This window comes from Colias philodice, chromosome 19 (assembly GCF_061535455.1).
Source record: "Colias philodice isolate Cphi_HAF_F1 chromosome 19, ilColPhil1 Martin Lab GWU primary, whole genome shotgun sequence".
In the NCBI taxonomy this organism is placed as follows: Eukaryota; Metazoa; Arthropoda; class Insecta; order Lepidoptera; family Pieridae; genus Colias; species Colias philodice.
Window position 1 is genome coordinate 3,209,300 of NC_143104.1, and position 23,052 is coordinate 3,232,351.

The 23,052-nt window shown below is 33.2% G+C and overlaps 1 protein-coding gene across 1 annotated transcript; it reads right to left on the bottom strand.

The window, feature by feature from the left end:
* Positions 1-748: 748 nt before the first annotated feature.
* On the bottom strand, positions 749-22,221 carry PIP4K (phosphatidylinositol 5-phosphate 4-kinase). The gene is made up of 11 exons (XM_089707413.1): positions 21,903-22,221; positions 21,426-21,523; positions 15,486-15,596; positions 12,653-12,791; positions 9,694-9,824; positions 9,101-9,269; positions 8,306-8,466; positions 5,883-5,995; positions 5,525-5,595; positions 4,253-4,413; positions 749-4,050 (listed from the first exon to the last, which is right to left on the bottom strand). The coding sequence occupies exons 1-10, from the start codon at positions 22,029-22,031 to the stop codon at positions 4,291-4,293; spliced, it is 1,245 nt and encodes a 414-aa protein (XP_089563539.1). The 5' UTR covers positions 22,032-22,221; the 3' UTR covers positions 749-4,050; positions 4,253-4,290.
* Positions 22,222-23,052: the final 831 nt, after the last annotated feature.

The following is a 23,052-nucleotide window of genomic DNA, read 5'->3' on the forward strand; positions in this document are numbered from 1 at the left end:
AAGCTCTGTTAGCATTATTTAATCTACAAAGTACAAGATGATAGTGATGGTAAGACAAAATATATTTACAATAATACTCATCAAGGCGACATTCCAAACGCAATCTGTTCAAATAATTTTCCAAAACAACATATTATTATTTTATGCTTTTTAACATAATTTTATGTAATTAGCTAGATGACCGCAGATGCAGTTCATAACCCCAAAATTTTAAAGATGGCGGGAAATTATTTTTCAAGCACAGAACAATTTATAAGACTGAATAATGAATTACCTTCACGAATGAGTGTCAAAAAGGCGAAACCGATTGCGAAAAAGCGTTTTTCACATACAGGATTACATTTACGTGTACCTATATACGAGTATCTAAACAAAATATATGGCAAAATCGGTATTCCATAGACAATATATATTATATTAGTGAAACATGAAAATATGACATCAAATAAACCAATGCTTTTTACTGAAAATATCTTAATAGCTTTCGAGACTAAAAGCGAGACACTTATTCATATAGGTATCATATTTGAACATATACAGATTAAAAACCAATAAAATTTTATTTCTTTCAATGTTTTCAATTGTGCACTTTCATTTTATTCTGTATATTATGAAACAATACTAAAGTAAACTTAAGATGCAATTTTTATTTCTAGGCAAATTTAATTCTAATAATTCAAACAAAAACCTATCACAAAAGAGCTTTGAAATGTGCTATACATTTATAGGTCACATAAAACAAAAACTATTATGTTTTTCCAGTCTATATTCCAAAATACTCTTATAAATTTATAGGCATTATTATTTAGGAAAAATGGAATTTATTGTAACGCCTTAACAATGTTGTTATTTATATTAATAATATTTAAATATTGGTTAAGCAATATGAATCCACTCTAAAGTTGAATTTACATATATAGATAATTTTTGGTACAACACGGAAATAAATAACGCGATGAATTCAAGACTTAATTTAAAATACTAACATCAATACATATCGAAAGTAAGGGAATAACAAAAATCTTAACTTAATACTTCACGAATTCCTTCTATAAACACTTTACATGACATATGGATAATCACACAGACTATAACAATCCAAGTCTTAAATCCATAATATTAGAATAATAAATAACAAAATCTTACATTAATTTAGAATTACTACACTAGACAAGAACTAAGCTATTAATATTGGCAAAGTTACAATTTATAGCGCGTTTATATTGACCGTAAACATACAAAGTTATTTTACATCCAAATCCAATACAATATCTTCAATACAACCACCTACATAATATATCAGTACCACGAATATAAGTCAACAGAGCATAAAAACAATTATGTTAACCAAGAACCAGAATGCTGTAAAACAAATACAATACACATTGTGTATATCAAAATGGCGTCTTTAGCGCCTTAAATTTGAAAACTACGCGCCAAATGCCATCGACTTTACTCATTAGCATGTCTTAAAACTCATTTTCGTGGTACCGTATTTAATTCCGTCGCTCAAACATTAGCCAATAACACGAAATTTTAAAGATATTTCAACAGTAATTATATTTTTTTTCTCAGCACTAATCTAACCGATAGCGGAACTTTATAAAAGCTAGTAACGAGTTAGGAGAATATTGCAAACGTGCCATATAAGATCAGTTCAAGTGTTAAGAAATTGTATACAAAGAGAGAACAACAAATTTCTTTCATAAAATTTTCATCCCATTTTCCGCGCAATTTCATGTCAAAACGAGTCATAGACTATAGCATTCATTTTGACATTTGACACTCATGGACATCAATGGAATTATTATAGGGGACTAAGGGGAGTTAAGGCATATTTTATTTCACTTGCTTATAGGTTTGGTCCAATCAGATATTATATTCATTTCAAAAACTGCTTTTTCCTTACAATATGGCACTTAATTCCAATCAGATGTTATTGTGTCTTGTTAAATTTTGCTAGAGAAACGAATAAATGATTCCCAATAGTTTTATATTGCATTCCATAATTACTGAATCAGATTATAAATACTACTTTTTAGTCTGGTATTATGAAGCCTCAAAAATGCCCTTATAATTGCAACATTTTTAATCAATTTCTTATATACTCGAGAAGTATTTATTATTGGGAATTTTCAATTTCTCATAAGTTCATACAGAACATAGACACTTGAAATTGCGACTCATTCACTTGAATATTTGCAGCCACATTTCAATTTACTAAGCGCCATTTATCCATTAACATGCTACATGAACATTTGACCACAACTAGCTTTTAATAAAAGCTCTAAGCTGTAATATCTATCAAAAACCCCTTCAAAACAAGCATAAATTAGAAATAAAAAGATAATTCTTATAGAATACTCCATAAAAATAATTAAACCATAACTATTTGAAATATATTTTTGAGGCCCTCAAAGCAATGATTTTTTTATATCACTAAAAATCTAAAATCTTCTTATTCAAAATTCTCTATTTTTTGTACCAACTCATATTCTGTTTTTATTTTGATGGGATTTTCAATACATATTTCACAGATTATTTTTCAAGTCACAAAATTCCTTCATAGAATAAAAAGACATTGCTTAGAAACACATAATACCTCTTTTAGTGTGCATGTGGGTAAAATTTTTAACCTACATCACCCTGTTAACTCCATTATCAATCCAACAAACTTAATTTTACACTAGCGGAAACTAAATCTTTACATTTCTATAAAATTTAAAGTAACCTCTATTTAAGAAATAAGCATGAAATTAAAAAATATAATACAAGTCAATAAAAGTGCATTTAAAGAGCATCTTATAACTTTTATTTTAGAGAATGAATTACTTACTTTCATTTTCTTTGGCTTCTTAGATGTTATACTTATTCCATTAAGAAATTTTACACAAATTAAGAAAATAGAAACACGACGTTAAATATTTATTTAAGGGCCGATTTTTCAATCCTTGGTTAAAATTTATCAGGCCAATAAAGTATTACACGAACATTTTAAAATGTCACCTGTAAACTGCCAAATACGGACAATTAGAATACATTTTTGAAATGGTAGTTTAATATGTTATTCGATGAATTATTTTTAACCAAGGATTGAAAAATCAGCCCTTAGAGGAATACAAATTGTATTCAGCAAAACTGAGAAATAAAATATGCATACTAAAAGTTCCTTGGCTACATCTAAATGCACCTTTATAAATGAATCTAAGCTATTTAATACAAAAATTAAAATATAAATTATACAACAATATTAAAGGACTGCATCAAAACAATATAACATTAATGGCCACAGAATTTTACCATAACATTCCTTTTTAGGGTTTCTGGGGAGTTTTGTGTTCCTTGGAGTGATGAAAAACTTTTTTTAAAGGGATTTGAATATTATTATAAAAAGAAGATATCAATTTATTGAGAAAATTTGGTATGTTGAATATTAATATAACATTTCCAGAATTAAAAATAAAAAGTCTGCTGTTCAGACATTTTTATCATAGAAAAAATAAAAATAAAAACTGAAGAGTAATACATAGTTGATAAAGACTATTGTTTACTCATTTTATTACAGCCAATACAATATTTGCTACAACATATAAGGTGCTATTTTTAATTAGCAACCTTATTTAATATAAAGAAATAGTATCATTTATTTCAAATTGTTAGTCCATTATTATATATATACGACGCGGTTGGCGCAGTGGTAAAAGTTCTGCCTACTGAGCCGACGGTCACGGGTTCGATCCCCGGTCAGGGCAAATATTTGTGTGATGAACCCAATTATTTGTTCTTGGGTCTGGGTGTTATTATCTATATAATATGTATTTATTAAATATTATATTTATCGTCGCCTAGTACCCACAACACAAGCCTTAATTGAGCTTACTGTGGGACTAGGTCGATTTGTGTAATAATGTCCTATAATATTTATTTATTTATCATAACAAGTCAAAGAAATCTAACATTACTACACAAAAAGATAAAACCAAACCTGCCAATACTACCCACACTCCGCAGAACACAAGCCGCCCCCAGCACAAACACTGAACCAAGAAGCTTATATCTAAATACACTGGAGATTGCACTATGACCATTAACTTGTAACAAGAAAATATGACGTTGAATGACGCCTGTATGTTTTTTATCCCTTTCACACCAACTTGCCAAGTTAGGTGTGAAAGGGATAAAAAAACAATTTAATGGTCATAGTGCAATCTCCAGTGTATTAGATATAAGCTTCTTGCACTGAACACTTGACACTAAAAGAGGCACTAACACCGCACTAACACTTAACACTTAGTTCCCCTCGATCGCTTTCGCCACAAACTCAATGAAACGCTTGCCGTACTGCTCCGGGTCGCACGTGGATATGCCGTCCACGTTGCTGCCGTACTTGACGGTTTTCGCCGCTTTTGCCGCCTGGAAAGTGATATTTTTATATTACACTAGCGGTTCGCCCTGGCTTCGCCCGTGGTACATATTTACGTTTTCTCTACATAAGAACCATCCTCGTACTTCAAGGAATATAATAAAAAAAGAATTATCGAAATCGGTTCAGCCGTTCTCAAGTTATGCGCTTACCAACACATTTTGGGATTCATTTTTATATTATAGATTTAAACTTTGACATTAAATTAGCTGTTGCCCACAAAAAAAATACTTACAAACTTTCATCCCATATTTTATCCCCTTGGAATTTATCAAAATCCTTTGATATAGGATGCCTTCATCATAGTGTCTATCTGCATGCCTAATACCGGTCCGATCAACCCAGTAGTATGTATTGACGGATAGATTCGTCATAATGAATTATTTTTTCAACTACACTTGCAACACAAGGCTTTCAATTGTCATCTATACTTATAATAAATCTGTAGAGAGGCCAATTCTGTACATGAAATATATTAAAAAAAAAACTATGAAGGGGTGATAAGGGATCGCTACTGATGCCAAAAATGCAATCAGTAAAATTTTTGTCTGTCTGTCTGTCTGTCTGTCTGTCTGTCTGTATATTCGCTATAGAAACAGAAACTACACGACGGATTTTAACCAAATTTGGCACAATTATTCTTCATACTCCTGGGCAGGTTATAGTAAAAGAATCATGTAAATCGGTGTAGAAACACCAAAGTTATACATGAAATACGCTATAAGTCATCGCGCGTGAATACAGAATCATGCCATAAGGATTATTTTTGTGTATCAGTTGCCGCGTTCGACGCGCTTCGCGGCGGGAGCTATAAAAAGGCGGCGGGTCTGCACCCGTTTCGCGTTGTCACGGCATCACGTGTGAACGGCTGAACCGATTTCGATAATTCTTTTCTATTATATTCCTTGAAGTACGAGGATGGTTCTTATGTAGAGAAAACGTAAATATGTTCCACGGGCGAAGCCGGGGCGGACCGCTAGTCTTTTAAATAAATCAGTTACCAGCAAAAAGAAGTTTCTACAGAGAAAATATTAAAATATTTATATGTATCAGAAATACATAGTAGGTAGCATACGCTCACGTAAAAGCTCATTTTCCTACCTGTTTCTTAACTCCATAGTGAGTGAGGACATCAATGAGCGCTACAAAATATATCTCTTTCTTTGGAGCCCCTGTAACATTGTTCACAGTCAAAAACATATAAATCTTGCAAGAAAAATGTAATTTCAAATTACATAAAACAATTAAAGGGACGTTCATTTTAATAGAGTTTTGGAAGCTAAAATACATTACAAAAACACTCGTTTTTTATTTTTATTTTGTCTTAATCAGTATTTTTTTTAAGAACATATGGTTAAGAAACAAAAAAAATTTTTTTTTTTTCAAATTTTTTCTTTATCACAAAATGAAACCATTTTATAATAAGTAATATAACGTACATATATCGGTAATCACTCACCCTCCTGACTAGGTATAGCGTATATATCGAGCTCCGGTATGATCCCCTCGTAGCGGAGCGACGACTGGCGAGCGAACCCGCGCGGGCTGTCCGGCGGCGTGTTGTAGCCCCATCTTGTTTATTATTTCCAATATAATAGAAAGAAAGAAAGAAAGAAAGAAAATACATTTAATCCAGCACACCAAAATACAAGGCAAAAACAACAAAATAACTTACAATGAACAAAAACAATTAAATAAAAATTACAATTTATAAAAGAGGTAAGTAGGTATCACGTTTGTACAAGTATAAAAAGAAACATAGGTATTATATTATGTGGTTGACTATAGTATGTGTGCTGGACAGGGATACCACTCAGCAAATCTGTGGCTTAATAGCCGCAGCACTGATTTTCAGTGGTTCCCATATCGCAACTGACGTTTGCAGCGATAGGGGCTACAAATTTATAAAATAATAAAGTTTTAAATAATTTCTTACATACATTTTAATATATACATCCATTACATAAATATGGAATAACAGACACTACATTCATGCAAAAATGCTACATATATGCGACATGCGTACTATATCTACTATAATACAAGATACTCATATTATACTATTCACCTATATATATACAAGTATATACCATAAAACATTGAATAAACTGGCAAAAATAATAAAAAACTGACCAGATAAAATAAACTAAGATAATAATAGGTATTGTTTTATGTATATATATATATATTTTTTTTTTAAAAACCAACTAAGGTTGGCTGATTTGTCGTTGAATTATTAGTTTTTTTAATTCATTACGAAAGCTCGGCACGCTGCTTTTATTGCGTAATGGTGGGGGCAAATTGTTCCAACACTTAGTTGATCGGTATTTAAAAGCACCTCTGAATGCCATGGTGTGGTGTCGAGGCACAGCCAGACTAAATAAAGACGCCCTTGTTCTGTATACCGTGTCCGAATTTCCCAACCAGGATAGTTTTTCGGAGAGGTATGAAGGTATGTTGGACCGTATGACAGCAAACAGTAGAACGGCAAAATGCAACCTTCGCCGATTTTCCATATTTAAAATCCTGGCATTGTTTAGGTATGGCGATATATGGGATCGGGGGGGCACATCCCAGCAAAAGCGAGCACACGCATTTTGTACTCGTTGTATAGCTTTCTTTGAGCGCGCGAGTATTCGATCACCATATAACGCGTCACCGTAGTTGAATTTGGATAACACTAATGCATCACACAATCTAATTCTGAGCTTGGTTGACAGATGGCTTCTGATACGGTAGAGTACTTTTAACCGGTAGTAACAATTGGAAATTGTTTGGTTAATGTGCTTTTCAAACCGCAGTGACTCATCGAAGACGATACCAAGATTACGAGCCTCTTTCACCCGCTCTATTGCCTCTCCATTTATGTATATTGGTGGAATCGATTGCTCAAAAGTTTTGATGCGATTATGAGAACCCAGGATCATGAATTTAGTTATTGAGGGATTATTAATATACACAAATTTAGACAGATTCATCATACATTATGGTGAATCTATCGAAAAATTCGGAAGTACAATAAACTCAAAACAAAATATGGCGTAACGCAAAAATGTCACGCGTACGACGTAACGCAAAAATGTCACGCGTACGGCGTAACGCAAAAATGTTACACTAAATTTTTGTCCAACCCCGATAAAGAAGATTCACTTCAATAAATAAATGTGTGCGTGTACTAGTGTACACACGTAAGAAGTGAAACTTTTTTATGACCTTATATTTAAAAAACTAATTTACTATATGCAACTTTACAGAAAAACATCGAATCACGCGTGGTAGGGATAAGAAAAAGATGGCGCGTAACGGAAAAATGTCACGCGTAACGAAAAAATGTTACACTAAATTTTTTTTCCAACCCCGATAATTTGTTTTTTTGAAGTGAAACTTCTTTATCGGGGTTGGACAAAAATTTAGTGTAACATTTTTGCGTTACGCCGTACGTGTGACATTTTTGCGTTACGCCGTACGCGTGACATTTTTGCGTTACGCCATACTCGTGACATTTTTAAGGTCATAAAGAAGTTTCACTTCTTACGTGTGTACTCTAGTACACGCATACATTTTTTTTTTTAATTTAAATTTCATTTCATTTCATTTCAATCAAATTGACTTAAAGTAATTTTATTATTTTGGATTTGTGATTATCGTTTTTCGTAGAAAATGGTTAGATATTGTACTGTTTACGGATGTATTTCATCAGAAAAACGCTAATTTCTTTACGCTAGTCACAATTAATGTGCGAACCATAAAGCGTTGTAGTGCCAATGTGTGTGTTAACACACATTTGCACTCTCTACAGTGTGACTGTCAAAACGATAATTTTGCATGGAGTGTCCGGGGTGTGGTGTCGGATAGCTATCGTGTCGGATACGTGTCGGATACCTGTCGTGGCGCGTGTCGGTGTCGGAGTCGGTGTCGGACTCGTTGTCGCTGTCCCGCTCCTGGTCCCGCTGCCGCGCCGCCTCCGCCTCCGCCTCGCCGCGCCCGCACTCGTGCACGCCCAGTAGCAGCGAGTAGTCCATGAGGTGCAGTTTCGTTAGGAACTGCCGGTACAATACACAAAAATATTACATACTAGCTTTCCACCCGCGGCCTTCTCGCCCGCGCAGACAAAGAAAAACCCGCATAGTTCCCGTTCCCGTGGGATTTCCGGGATAAAACCTATTCTATGTCCCGGGGTAAAGAGTAGCCTATGTCCTTTCTCGGGTATGAAAATATCTCTATACCAAATTTCATGCAAATTGGTTCAGTAGTTAAGGCGTGATTGAGTAACAGACAGACAGACAGAGTTACTTTCGCATTTATAATACATATTTTAATTGAAAAAAGCATTCACATGACGTAATGACGTGTTATTCCTACTAATCCTTAGGGATTGCCTATTTATTTATTTATGTACGGCATACGCCAAACCATTAAACACATGAAACCGAAAGAGCAGAATACATTTGGCCGAGAGGTCAGGTGTCGCCCCGGTCGCGTAATGGAGGAAGACGCGGGTTCGAATTTCACCTATTCTTTAAAAAAAGTCTCTTTTAAAAACTATTCAATACGAGAACACTAAAACCAAATACCTTCCCAACTACAACACAACATACTAAAATTAACATTTCCCTGAATAAACAAAAGTCTTGTCCAATCACAATTAAAATTGGCATTTCCCTGAATGAAAATTACCTCAACATCAGCAGTGAGCGTCTCCAGAAGTTTCTCCTTGGCGGCATCACCGATATCGATCCTAACGCCTTGCTTGATGAAATCGTTGTCCTTTAGAGTTGGCAGTTCTTTCTCTAGCTCCTTTTCGGACGCCTCGCGGTCTACCGTCGACCCTTTTAGGTCGTATTTCCTGGGAAATTGTTGATAGATTTAAAGAAAAAATATAGAATATACCTACATATAATAACTTCAATGTCTAAAGAGCGGTATTGCTAAGAGCCATTTCCAAGAAAAATACTCTTCTCATCAATAAAAAATTCCATTATTTACATTCATGATATCTAATCTATGTATTGTTCACAAGCGTATCTATAACTATTTTATTTCTCTTAACTACATACAACAAAAGCATATAAATTACATGGATAACAAACATATTTTAGATTTTAAGTATTTTACCAATATATCCTGCAAAACACACAAAAATTTCCCAGGGGAAGCTCCACTACCCAATTTATCTCTACACTTTCGAAATTATCGGACCAAAATGTCCACCAAAGTATAATACACAAAGGGTCCTAAAGCATAAACATGTACAAACAAACATCACCTACTTGTGTATATTCAAATGGTTGGAGAACACGTTCCTGGTGGCCACTAGATAGTGCTCAATGCCGTCCACCGTCAATCGGTACATGCCGAGATATTGCGGCAGCAACGTCTTGCCATGCCTCTCCACTATGTACTGTAAATTTGTTGAGTAAGTAAGTTCTAAGGTTAGGACTTATATTATTCAAACTTACAACGGAAGATTTGATTATTTATAAGTGAAAATGTTGGTGGTTAACTCAAGGTACTTGAAATAATCAACGATCAATTTTGATAATGCAACAGTTGAAGCCCTTTTTACTAAAAAATTGGTTGTCTGTAAAGTCGGATTACTGACGACAGTTGAACGTGACAACGTCTGATTGTGCTTCTTTGTCGCTCGTTCCGCGCTCTCGCTTGCACTTCAAGCCTTACATGGAACGCCTCAGAGCGAGGTAACGCCGCATGAGTCATGTTTTTTCGTGCGTGCAGCCGGCTCTATCGAATTATAAGACGTTGTCACGTCAAAGTGCTGGGCGTCAAACCTTTTAGAATGTAGGTAGCGTTAGCTACTATTAAGTATTCTGTGATATAGGTTTGTTAAAATGTAATACTGTCTACATTTTATTAAAGTTTTTTTTTTTTTCTTTCTGTGATATTTAAACTAATGTTCTGCTTAAAGTATACGCAATCATGTTATTGCTACTGTAAAAATAGAGTTCCACATTCACGTTTCCAGATAGGAAAGCCGAATGATATAACAAGTGTTACATTATAAAGAATACGTAATGATATTTCATAGTCAAGCATCTAGCCCATATACCAACAACGCGTTAAGAACGATGATTAATTTATTATACAACACAATGAGTAATAAACACAATATCAGTACGGAGAAATTATTAAACCAGGAAAATGTAGATAAATATTGATTCGCACTGATACGAGATATCATGTAATCCGTGCATATGTTATTATATTATCTTGTACCTACATCTGTCTGATTGTTTATCAAATTGAATGAATAATTTGGCATTATTGTATAAGGTTCTTTGTCCTCTGACCGCCTCTTTGGTACAGTAGTTGACGCTGTCGTGGTCCTGGGTTCAATTCCCGGTGTATACGAAGAAAAAAAATGTCTCGGTCTGGCAGGACACAGAAGGCCGATCACCTACTTGTCCCTAAAGAAAATCTATTTGTGAAACAGATGTATGCATCTGCCCCTTACCCCACTAGGGGACACGCGACTTCACTTTTTGTATATGATTCGCTTATGTGAATGAATTTCTAGGGTTTAAATTCATACATTTAAATGTTGCTGCGTGCCTATGGCTTCGTTTGCAGTGGCTGCACGCAATTACACTGTAGTTATTTTAATCTATTTAAGATAAGCGTTGAATAATTTATAAAGAAAGTAATCATAATAATATATGTAATACACTACTACTGCGTCAACCCGTTAATAGATAATTACAAGCGATATTTCATAACAAGAATTAGGACACCCGCCTAAACCGTACATTATTAAAATTCTTGTAAATTTCAAGGTTCAAGTAACACCGAGGTTGATGGTATTTAATTATATTAACTATATATTTTTTTAAACTGCGAATTCGATGTTTTAAAAAAATATTGGATAAGAATACGTATAAATAAGGTATACTTATACAATCACAGTCACGATTTTATAATTTACTAGCTGCTCCCCGCGGTTTCACCCCCGTGGCTTCGCTCCTGTTGGTCGTAAGCGTGATGATATTATATAGCCTATAACCTTCCTCGATAAATGAGCTTTCTAACACCGAAAGAATTTTTTTAAATCGGACCAGTAGTTCCCGAGATTAGCGCGTTCAAACAAACAAACAAACTCTTCAGCTTTATAATATTAGTATAGATTATTAATCAAGGTAGCGTGACATTATTGTAGTTGATTTCACATCAGGCAGAATCTTTTCTATCCAAAAGTAACTAGTTTCATATCAAAATATTATCTTATACAAAGATACTCAATGTTTATTGTGATAAAAAATTTGCATGTTATTTTAACAACAAATCTCAACACACATGCACTGGAAAAATTTCGTCAGAAACATGACACATTTTTCTTTATGATATCTAAATTTCAAGGAAAACTTTCCATTGCAATATTTGGAATCTCACTTTTGCGTTTATGAGCTTAGAGACGCGACTTCAGTTTAGGTAAAGTTATGGGTGACTATAATCTTACTAGGTACCTATAGGTCAAATACTATTTAGATCCAAGCAAACATTTTCGTTTGAAATTTTACCTTTTCACCTCCGAAACATTTCCACAATATTTTCCTAACCTACTTCGGACTTTCGGATTTGATAAAACTTTAAAGCAATACAAGTTATTCATAAGCGATAGAATATTCAGAAGAAACTGACCTTCGAAACACAGTTTACCATAGTTCGAAATAATTTGGAAAATCCAAAAGTGCACGCCTCATAATTTTTTTTTAATAAATATTTATTAATTATTATTTTTGTTTATTTAATAACAATTAAACCACATCGAATCAGACCCTGAAAAATGAAAGGGTTCTATTCCTGAGCATACTCAAGCGTAAGAGAAAAAAAAAGACTCGATTAGTAAAGTATTTCGGTCGCTATCGTGTTAACAAGAAAAAGGATCCGCACATACAGACACACGGACGTCCAAGACAGAACTTTTTTAAACTGTTTTTTAACTAGTTTAAATAACAAAAATGACATCAAAAATATCATGAACGTTAAAAAAAGTGTTTTTTCTTAATATGTGTGTGTATGTATTACCTTACAAGTGCAATGTATGATACATAAAGACATTTTAAGTTTGAAAAATCAGATGTTTTGCGCGAAGTGACAGTAGTACCCACCTCAACGCTTCGCTTATGAGGCGTGCAATAAGGATCCGCAGTTAAATCAAACTGTACCTTTAAAAATACATAAAATCTATAGAAGTCAATATTGATATATTCTCACCGGGTGATAATGCTTCAAGAAAGAATGCATTCTCTCCACCTCCTCCGACGTGAGGGTCTTCAATATAAACAGTCTGTCATAGCTCTGGTAGAACTTCGCGCCAGACTTGCCAGACGATTCGTCTGGTATCGGCTGCGACCTGTCAACAAATAACGTAATTACCTTAAATGGTTTATATTGAGATTTTTATGTAAAACAGAGGTAAATATGTACGTCCCGGATAATAATTGTTTATTGCCTGTCTTTTTAACACGCTTTTTTTATGTCAGAGCAAGCAAAGGGGCGGGTGGGTCACCTTATGTTAAGTGGTCACCACCTCCCATAAACACAAGTAACATTGGTAGTGTTACAGGTGCTTTGCAAGAAAATAAGTTACTTTTATTATCGTTTTATAATTCTTTACAAGATATTTTATAAATAGAAGATATGGTTATTGACTCTAAAATATAAGTAACGTTAAAAACACAAGGTAGGTAATATGACATCATTGCAGTTGTGAATCATTACTGTAAAAAAAAATGTTGTGTGGTTTTATGAAACCACGGTAAAAGTGAAACTGTTCGAACGGTTCCGAACACTGCTTTATATACCTACTCGGCAGCCGACCGTCACGCGACATGCGCTACACAGACCAAAAAGTTTGAGACGATGTAATAAAAGTTTCACTTTAATAAATTATAATATGATCTATTTAGGTTATTCAATTTCAAAGTATATCTAGAAGATTTATGTTTTGTAAAAAAAATTTCTTTCATTCCCCAGTGAAGAACATATGTTGTATATTTAAATCTTTAATAGGTTTTTATATAAACTAAATCATGTTAAATAGTAGATACAAATATAAAATATTATAAAAAGTATTTGTTTGTTTAAAGCATTCATTTTTGAGCACATTAGTAAATAACCGTTTATCTGCTCATGTGGTAAGGGATAATATTATGGATAGGTCAATTTAATCCTGGCAAAACAAAATATATCCTTGCTGAAAATATCATTATAAACATAACAAAATAACATATAAGTACAAAGTAAGTACCTGGTGTATTTACAAGACTTCTATAAAACAATCGCGATATTTATGCTTATCTGAGTTATTGGCATTTAGTAGAAAACGCTTTATTTTCGATAAAATAACGAGAAACCTACAGATAGCGGAGTATTTCTTTATAACAATGTATCGCACACACGCAAAGTAAAACCATGCGTAGAAAACAAAACGTATCAAGAAAAAAGTTAGCGAAGGGGTTCAAATCAAACGTATTAATATTATGTAATTTCTTTGAACATGGATATGAAATATGGATTTAGTAGGGGTGGATGAATTGTAAAGAGTGGAGGTACTTTTTTCGTTAGACAAATCCGAAAAATTGTGCGACAAAATATTTATTACACTTCAACTCTCTCACTAGAAGGGTTTTGGTCAAGTTTAATATAATATGTAGTATGTATATGCAAAGAGATATAGAAAAGACCCTCTTCATTTAAAATGAATTTATACCGCAGCATAAAGCTTCTCTATTCACAGAAGTGATCGTGAAACATCTAATATTAAGACATTCAAATTATTAAATAAAATCATAAAATATTCAAACTTTAAAACCTTGCCATTTTCGTCACGTATCTACTAAATAATTACCACTAATTTGTACCGCAAAGCTGTAATACCAGTGTAACGTCTAACTGCCCTATTAACCCGCGCCGACCTTTTGTTAAGTCGTATTACAACTCGCATACAATATTCAACTACTAGACCTGGGTGCTGAAATATTTTTCAAATAATTTTTCTTTTGAGAACGCGATCATTTTGACTATGTGAGAACTATATTGCCAGTTTTTTTTTATTATTTTAAATATCACAGATTTTAAATTCGTTTGTTACGAATTACAATTTTATAATATACCAGTGTACACTGTTTAAATCAGACATAAAATGTCATAGAGTTATGGCGCGCATCAATAACTATGAGCATTATACACACCTCACACACCCTTACACCTTCAGTCAGTCATAATGCGTAACAATTAAGTAATATGTGATAATAATTCTTAGTTAATTGTTTAGAAATAAGTGTTCAGCTTATTTTTAGTTACAACAAGTTTGTATGGTATTCAAATTGGAAACCCACTTAAATGTAAACAAAAATATGATTTTTTGTAATTACCCGCATACGTACCTTTGACGTGTCCATCTCGGTGTTGCTAGGTGCAAAATTGCTTGGTGACATCTTATAAATAATTTAGTCGTGTCAATATATAAAACGCGTGTATACAGTGATATGTAAGGGATGGGATACACGAATCAAATATACAACAACCTCTTCGGGGTACAGACGACAAACCGAAATCACAAAAAGCATGTCCAATGTTCAAATTCAAATGTAACGTCATTCCTTGGTATAGCACGCGACAAAAACACAGCCGGTGAACGTGAATGCGATGAAATGCCGTGTCAGTCAAAGGCACACTACATACTGTTATTCGAAAATAAAACCGTTACAATTCAAACTTCCCTGACCTCAGCCGTTTCATGGTCAAGCCGCGTTTCATGAACTCGCTAGCGTCATGGAACAATCCCTCTTGAGTATTTTTCAACTCGGCAACACCGGAGGGCGCTGTGGCCGACCTCCTCAGCTTATTAATAAACTTCTTTGACGCCCGCGAACGGAGGTAGTTATCTGGCTTTCTAAACCTATGGGACATGACGGGAAATAGGAACCGGGATGGCGTGACGGAATACAGGATAAAAATAAATATAAATAAATACAGCACGCGTAAATAGCGAAACACACGTGATTTTCTAGTTTATAAATAAATGATTGCTTATAAACTGTACCTGGTCAGGGACTCCTTGTAATCAAGATCGTCAATTCCAAACCTCTCGCGCAGATTCCTGAAGACGAGCGGACAGTACTCCTTCACTTTAAAGTGAGATGGCATGTTCTCTCTGAAAGAAATATGGCACAATAGAAAAGTCAAATTAAGGTATAGAAAACATTAATATTTGCCTCTATGTTACTATTTTTCCTTGGTTAAATGTTTATTTTTTTTAACATTTAATAGGAATAGAACCTATGTAAGGTAGAGACATAGAAACAATCTAATAAGATTTTAATTAATTTTTAATTACACATCATATTTAAAATCTTATACAGTTTGTTAATATGAATTCTAATTAAGGCTGCAGTCTAGCAAAATTGCGTTTTCAACAAGTTATTTGACAATTTTTTCCCGGCTAATGAAATGATAAACTGAATTTTTTTTTCTTGTTTATCAATTAGTGTTATATACGCAATGCGCGTGAATTTTTTCACATTTATAAAGTTACTTTATGTTACCTTAATCAGGCCTTCAAGATAAGTCTCTTTCCCCCAAAATCATTTCGAGCTAAGTTTGTGCACTCACTACGTTGCAACCGATTACAATTTACACAATCTGATCAGCGCATTATTATCCTTATATAGTCGTTATTAAAAACTGCTGAACACAATTGCCGAAAAACTTATGATTTTCTTAATTAGAACGTTATAAATTCATGAAATTTCCCATTTTTTGCATTACAAAATCTATTGATAAATACTGCTAAAAGTTATTTTTTCCATTAATTTATTCGATTTGGTTGAAGACCAATGAGTATTAATCCTTTAAAAATTTTTTTTTTTAATTTTGATAATTCTTTAAATATTAAAAAAATATTTAAAATAATTAGGAAAAATCCTAGCGAATTTCTTTAGTCGCGCTCCTTGGGCCGGAGCGTTCTGACGTGTGCTCTACGCTCGATTTTCCTTCATACCGAAGTGAAAGTTGCTCTACTTCATTAAATTTAATATTTTTGTTAATTGATTATTTTTATCTTAGTTTTGTGCAAATATTCGTATTTTTAAACATTTGATTTCGATATGGAAAATAAACGAAAAAAATACGCGTGTAACTACTAGAAAAAAAATTATCTTCGAACATAAAGTTAATGAAACCAAATAGATTGCAAAGGTGATTGGCAACAATTTCTTTATTTTACGGGGTGTCAGTAAAGGGATGTATATTTCTTTAAAACTAAAGTAAGCTCATAAATTTTCTTATAATATAATTTTTTTGAAGTTCCAAAAATGTTTATTTTTCATTTGAGAAATACGAAATATAATATAAACTTGTATTGAGAACTTGAACTTCCCAAGTTCATCCGGGGAAATCCCCATACGGGGAAAATGATTTGTTTACTCCAAAATTGATCCGAGGTGTTTTAATTTTTTCTTCTAGTCATTTTCAACGTAGCGGCATGTTGTTTGATTATTAATAATTTTGTAACATAAATGCAGGATGTTGGTTTTATATTCTGATCTTACAGACGCGCTGACAAATTTAGTCCGCCATTTCTAGTTTAGTCTACCAACTCTAAGTACCAATATTAAACGAATGGATTATCATCACATCATCAAAACTCAGATGTAATGGAAGATCACAATAACATAGAAAATTCAGTGGGTGTTGAGAACTAAACAAACAGAAGTAACAGAGACGCGAAGAATAAAAAAAGAGGACGAAAACGATAATTCGTTGATGCTTTCCCTTTTCGACATATTGTAAGGGTACATCACCAATCTGCAAAAAACAAAACTGATGATTCCCAATTGCTGATTAAAAATGAAAAACAAATAATTGACAACAGTGGTGAAAATTTGCTGATCACAATGAAACATCCTTCAGTGGTAGCAGATTTACTCATTTCAAATGTATCGGTGAACAGCGTAAAGGAGAGGAGGACAGGAAAACATTATGAATGTGGATGGTGGATTGTATACAGGGTATAATCGATAAGTATGTGCAGGCGATTATGATGTTATTATTGCAGGTATCAAAAAACTTAAAACTGATATCGAAATTACTTTACCTAATGAGCGAAATGACAATAATAACTTTTTAAAAGTATAACGAGAAATATCTAAAAAATTTACTTTATACACTCCCATATCAAAAAGGGAAAATGGGACTAGTAGAAGTTAAATGTCTAATTCCGGCAAAAGACATGAATGCGGAAGATGCGGTTAAAAAAAAATTAATATTTGAAATACAATGCAAAAAATAACACTTTTGTCATAGATAAGAATCATGACTATTTTTTCTAAATTCAGGGACAACTAAACGTTGCAGAAGCAGAAGTCTGCTTATTTGCTGTTTGGACTGGAGTGAATAATTCGTTAAAAATAGAATATATAAAAAAGTATGTAACGTTTAGGCAAAATAAAATGATGGACCATTATCAAGATTTTACATAAATTGCCTACTGTCAGAATTGATTGATTCGAGACTTCAGCATTCGATGCCCATCAAGGACCCATCCTATATCATTCAAGCGATTGAAAAAAAAGAGATAAATCCAGTGCAACCGATAAAGCATCAGAATGCTAGCAAAAGATTTATTAGGTTTATCAATATAAATCTATATATTACACATAATATAATAAATCTGTAGAAGACGCGAAGACTGACATCCGCGCGGACGGAGTCGCGGGCGGAAGCTAGTCAGAAATAAATATTTTTTGTTTTCATTTAACACAAACATTACATTTTTTTTATTATATACAAAATTTGTTTATCCGTTTTATTAGTTAAACTGAACAACTTTCACTAAGAAACTTAGGTCGAAAAAAATGTATAGAGTTCTGCATTTTGTATGGAAAGCTTATTTTTTTTTATATTTCGTCCAAATTTCTTTGTAAAAGTTGATCAGTTATATAAACATGAAGTTGAAGATATCAATAGAAAGTATTCGCAAATTTTGTGTACTGATAAAAAAAAAATCACCCGGTGTAATTTTCACGAAAATTGTTTCAAATTGTCATTTTTGGTACTTATTACGAATATTAAATTATGCATACGAATGATTTAATTTTTAAAAATTAAGTGGAGCAACTTTCCCTTAGTACATTTGTATTATTTACATATAGGATGACAGGATGCATTTGTTTGCACTACTAGACCAAGCCCTTAATATTATGTTTTAGACAACCTGAGTTTATAATCTGCCATATAAGGTTTATAAATAAAAGTTTTTCTTTAAATTTATAGTCTTTATTTATTTATTACCGAGAAACATATATGCATAGAGAAATGGAGGGTAATAACTGCTTGGATTATCAATTTGAAATATTAAACTTAACTACGCTATTTCTTAAAATATTTAGAAACTAGCTTCCGCCCGCGACTCCGTCCGCGCGGATGTTGGTCTTCGTGTGGATGGTTTATTTCTCCATTTTGAGTATCTCTGACAATGACATCTTATAAATATCTATTGGACCCAAATACGGCTAGGCCTATACGCAACGTGTGTTCGCGGTTCTACAGAACAACGTCTATGGATAAAACTGAAAAATTAAGATTAAGTTTTTTTACGTATTTTTCCAGGATAAAAAGTATCCTATTTTACGCCCAGGATAATAAGGTATAATTATACCAAGTTTCATCGAAATCGAACTGGTAGTTTTTACGTGATGTCTTCACATACAGACAGACAGACAGACAGACAAAAATTTTTTTAATCACATATTTGGGTTTGGTATCGATCCAGTAAGGCTGCATATTACATTCGATGTCCCCGAATTTCATTATTTTGTGCTGTTTTATCGATAGCTGGTAGTGGATTTTCTTAACAAACTGCTTTTCTTTTCCATCAAAAATGCGTAGTTTTTGTGAAAATCGAAATTGAAAATGATATTTTTTAAGGTTATTTTTGTACTAAAAACGCAACTTAAAGTAAAATCTTAAGCCATTATAGTATCAAAATGTCTAATTATCACACGCACACGCATTATTTTTAAATATATTTACGTACCTATTACTTTATTTACATATTACAATTTATTTTGTCAAAATAGTATTTTAACAATTTAGTATAGCCAAAAATCGTTCCATATTTTGTATTCACAACAAGCCACAGATAACACAGATTAGTTAATATGACGCAGATCACAGATTAGCAATACAAATATACTAGCTTATCATAGAGTATAAATGATACATTTTAATTTTTAATGTTTTTTTTATAGCTCACTTGCTTCAGTTTTAAAAATCGATTAACTTTTACTTTTAGTATTCAAATAGGTAGCGAGGAGCGAAGCGACGAGCGTGTTAGGTTAACTGTTGAACTGCCGCACGAGCCGAGCGAGCGAAGCGAGCGTGCCGCGGCAGCGGCCGGCGAGTGCCAGAAGCGACTTTAGGGCGATTCCCACTCAAACAAAAAAAAACTACGTAGGTTTAAACAACCTGTTTGTATTTTATTTATGTATCGTAAAATTTTTGTTATTATCAAACGCTATCTAAATTAAAATTACGAAGTGTCTAGTCGTCCGCTAAACGGATGAATAAAATAAATTAGTCGTCCGATTACCGGATGAATAAAATAATTTAATCGTCCGATTATTCGGATTACTAGATAACCTTTTAACACTAAAGCTAGTTGGGTTGGACTAAAGCAAAGGGGGCTCAGGACTTAGAAAATTTTTGATGGAGTTGGTGTCATTATAACACCTATTTATTATTGTTTTATCGTAAAGATTACGCTAATATAAGCATGTTTTATAGGAATAACTTTTCTCTAAAATCAAAAATGGCCGAGATATTCGCCCTCAATTCGTTAGGTTAGGTTTAGGTTAGGTTAGGTTAGGTTTCTTAAAAAAAAAACTACACAGAAATAGGAGCCCCGCGAAGCGGGGCTCCGTCGACGCGCAAAAAAAATCAAGTTTAGGTTAGGTTAGCCGTTAGGTTAGGTTAGGTTAGGTTTCTTAAAAAAAAACTACACAGAAACAGGAGCCCCGCGAAGCGGGGCTCCGTCGACGCGCAAAAAAAAATCAAGTTTAGGTTAGGTTAGCCGTTAGGTTAGGTTAGGTTAGGTTTCTTAAAAAAAAAACTACACAGAAATAGGAGCCCCGCGAAGCGGGGCTCCGTCGACGCGCAAAAAAAATCAAATACCTACGTGTGCCCTCCTCCCCCCTCTCCTCCCCCCACAAAAAACCTATAATACGTGCGGCAGTTCTCTAAAGAATTATTATTTTATTCATCCGGTAATCGGACAACTAATTTATTTTATTCATCCGTTTAGCGGACGACTAGCGCTTAAAATTATTTTTGACAAATTCATTTTAAAAATCACTTTCGAATTATATTTATTATCTACAATTGTGAACGCGTCATATAACATTTATTATCTATAATGGCATGTCGTAAATACGTGGTAAATACAAACTTACATTTTCCAGGTAATATAATTTAAGAAATTGTTATAAATAAATTAATAATACGGCATTATATTTAAAAATATTGCCTGTGTGCGAGATTACTAGAAGTTTTAATACGACAATGGTATAAAAGTGTCGTTTTTAGTACAAAAATAACCTTAAAAAAAATAATTTTCATTTTCGATTTTCACAAAAACTACGCATTTTTGTTGGAAAAGAAAAGCAGTTTGTTAAGAAAATCCACTACCAGCTATCGATTAAACAGCACAAAATAATGAAATTCGGGGACATCGAATCAAATATTTAACCTCCAGTAACACCCCCTGCTATTTATTTTTTCAATATTTTCAATGTACAGAATTGACCCTTCTACAGATTTATTATATGTATAGATTTTCACAGATAATAAAGAGTGTTGGCCGTTGACTACCTAATTCCTAAATTAAGCTTTAACCCATTGAGCCCCGAACGGCCCGATCGGTCCACGACACAATAGATTTTCTATTGTGTCTGTGATTCCGGGGCCTGAGTTATTAATCACTTACTTGTTAAACAAGTGATTGTCCACTTTGAGCTTGGAGTAAGCTCGGAAATCATCAGGCAGCAGCATAACGGGGATCGAGACATGGCTCAGTTCATTTATCTGTAAAAAAGATAAATATAAAAAAATAAAAACGATAAGTACCTAAAGAATTATAATTAGATTTGTTTGATAGCCATGACAATAAACTTTTGGCAACTAACTCTTACCCTTACAATGTGCTTGATCCATACATGATTATTGAAACAATAATAATTGATCAAGTGCCAGATATTACAAGTAGGCTATCATTTTTTTTTAATATAATTTGAGTCGTAGTTGCCACAAAATTATCATAACCGGTAACATAAACAAAAAAATATTGTAACAACAACAGTTCCGCAACTGTTTCGCAAGCAAGGCATAAAATATAGGCTATTTTATATTCTACTTAGACTCGAATGGGGAAATTTTAGAGGCTATTATTATCTAATGATATTACCGTATGATGAACACCCCACATAAAAACAGAGAGTAAAGGTTCATTAGCACGGAATAATTTCACTTTCTGATGTTTCACGCGAATATGTTTTTTTTTCAATTTGCTCAATCCAGTGGTAGGAACGGACATTTTGAATGTGTTTCCGAGAATCGGCGCACGGCTACGTATTGTAGTTATTAACACAGTTTTCTATCTAAACCATTTTTATTGCACTTAAAATAATAAAATCACTAGGATTTAACGTAAATACGAAATTTATTACAGAAACTCGACACCCATCAATGGCAAAGTGCGAACCGCAAACGGCTATTTGACAGAACGATTGATGAAACTTTATTTTTTATCTTACTTCACTGACTGGATACGAGTCGATTGGATTTTATTCTTTTAAAAAATCTTTTGGATTTGGGTTGATTTAATATTTAATGGATATCGCTTCGTATCACCGATAGCAATATATTTTTGAAATATTGATAAATATTTGTAGATTTAACATTGGTGTCGATAGATTAAGCTTCGTCACACAATATTATTTTTATATTCCAGCTATAATACCCACATTGAGTTGTTTAAATTTACAAAAGGGAAAATTTTTAAAAATAAGGGGGTAATTTTGATTGAATTTATAGAACTGACATATAACGAACCATACACCAAAAACAGGTAAAACTTAAATTTGTACTCGTTTTTCACAAATTGGTAGTATACAATAGTGCAGTAGTAATATAATTATGTAGTATAGTCTTAAAGTATATTATGTAAAAATAAAAATCGCTATTGATGGATTTTTGAAAAGACAAAGCATCGAAAGTTCCGGTACGTATAATATTAAAATAAATTATGTAAAAAATTGTACTTATGTGTGAAATTGTAATTTTCTCCGACGATTAAGCTGTACCTGTGCAGTGGTGGATTATTTTGCCCATCTATTGCTTGCAGATATATATTTTTATGTTTACAGCCCCCCTAGTCAAGTGGCTTTCTGTAAGCGTACCGTTCAATAGAATAGACTAGAATGAGATTGACGTAGGCTGTAGATAAACGTATCTACAGCTTACGTCAATCTCATACATTCTAGTCTATTCTATTGAACGCTACGCTAACAGAAAGCCACTTGACTAGGGGGGCTGATGTCCCTCATCCCTGCTGA

Coding starts and splice junctions, on each gene's coding strand:
- PIP4K (XM_089707413.1), bottom strand. CDS start 22,031: ATGTCCGTTCCTACCACTGGATTGAGCAAATTGAAAAAAAAACATATT. Junction 21,524..21,902: donor TGTGGGGTGTTCATCATACG/GTAATATCATTA, acceptor TCTTTTTTACAG/ATAAATGAACTGAGCCATGT. Junction 15,597..21,425: donor GACAATCACTTGTTTAACAA/GTAAGTGATTAA, acceptor TATTTCTTTCAG/AGAGAACATGCCATCTCACT.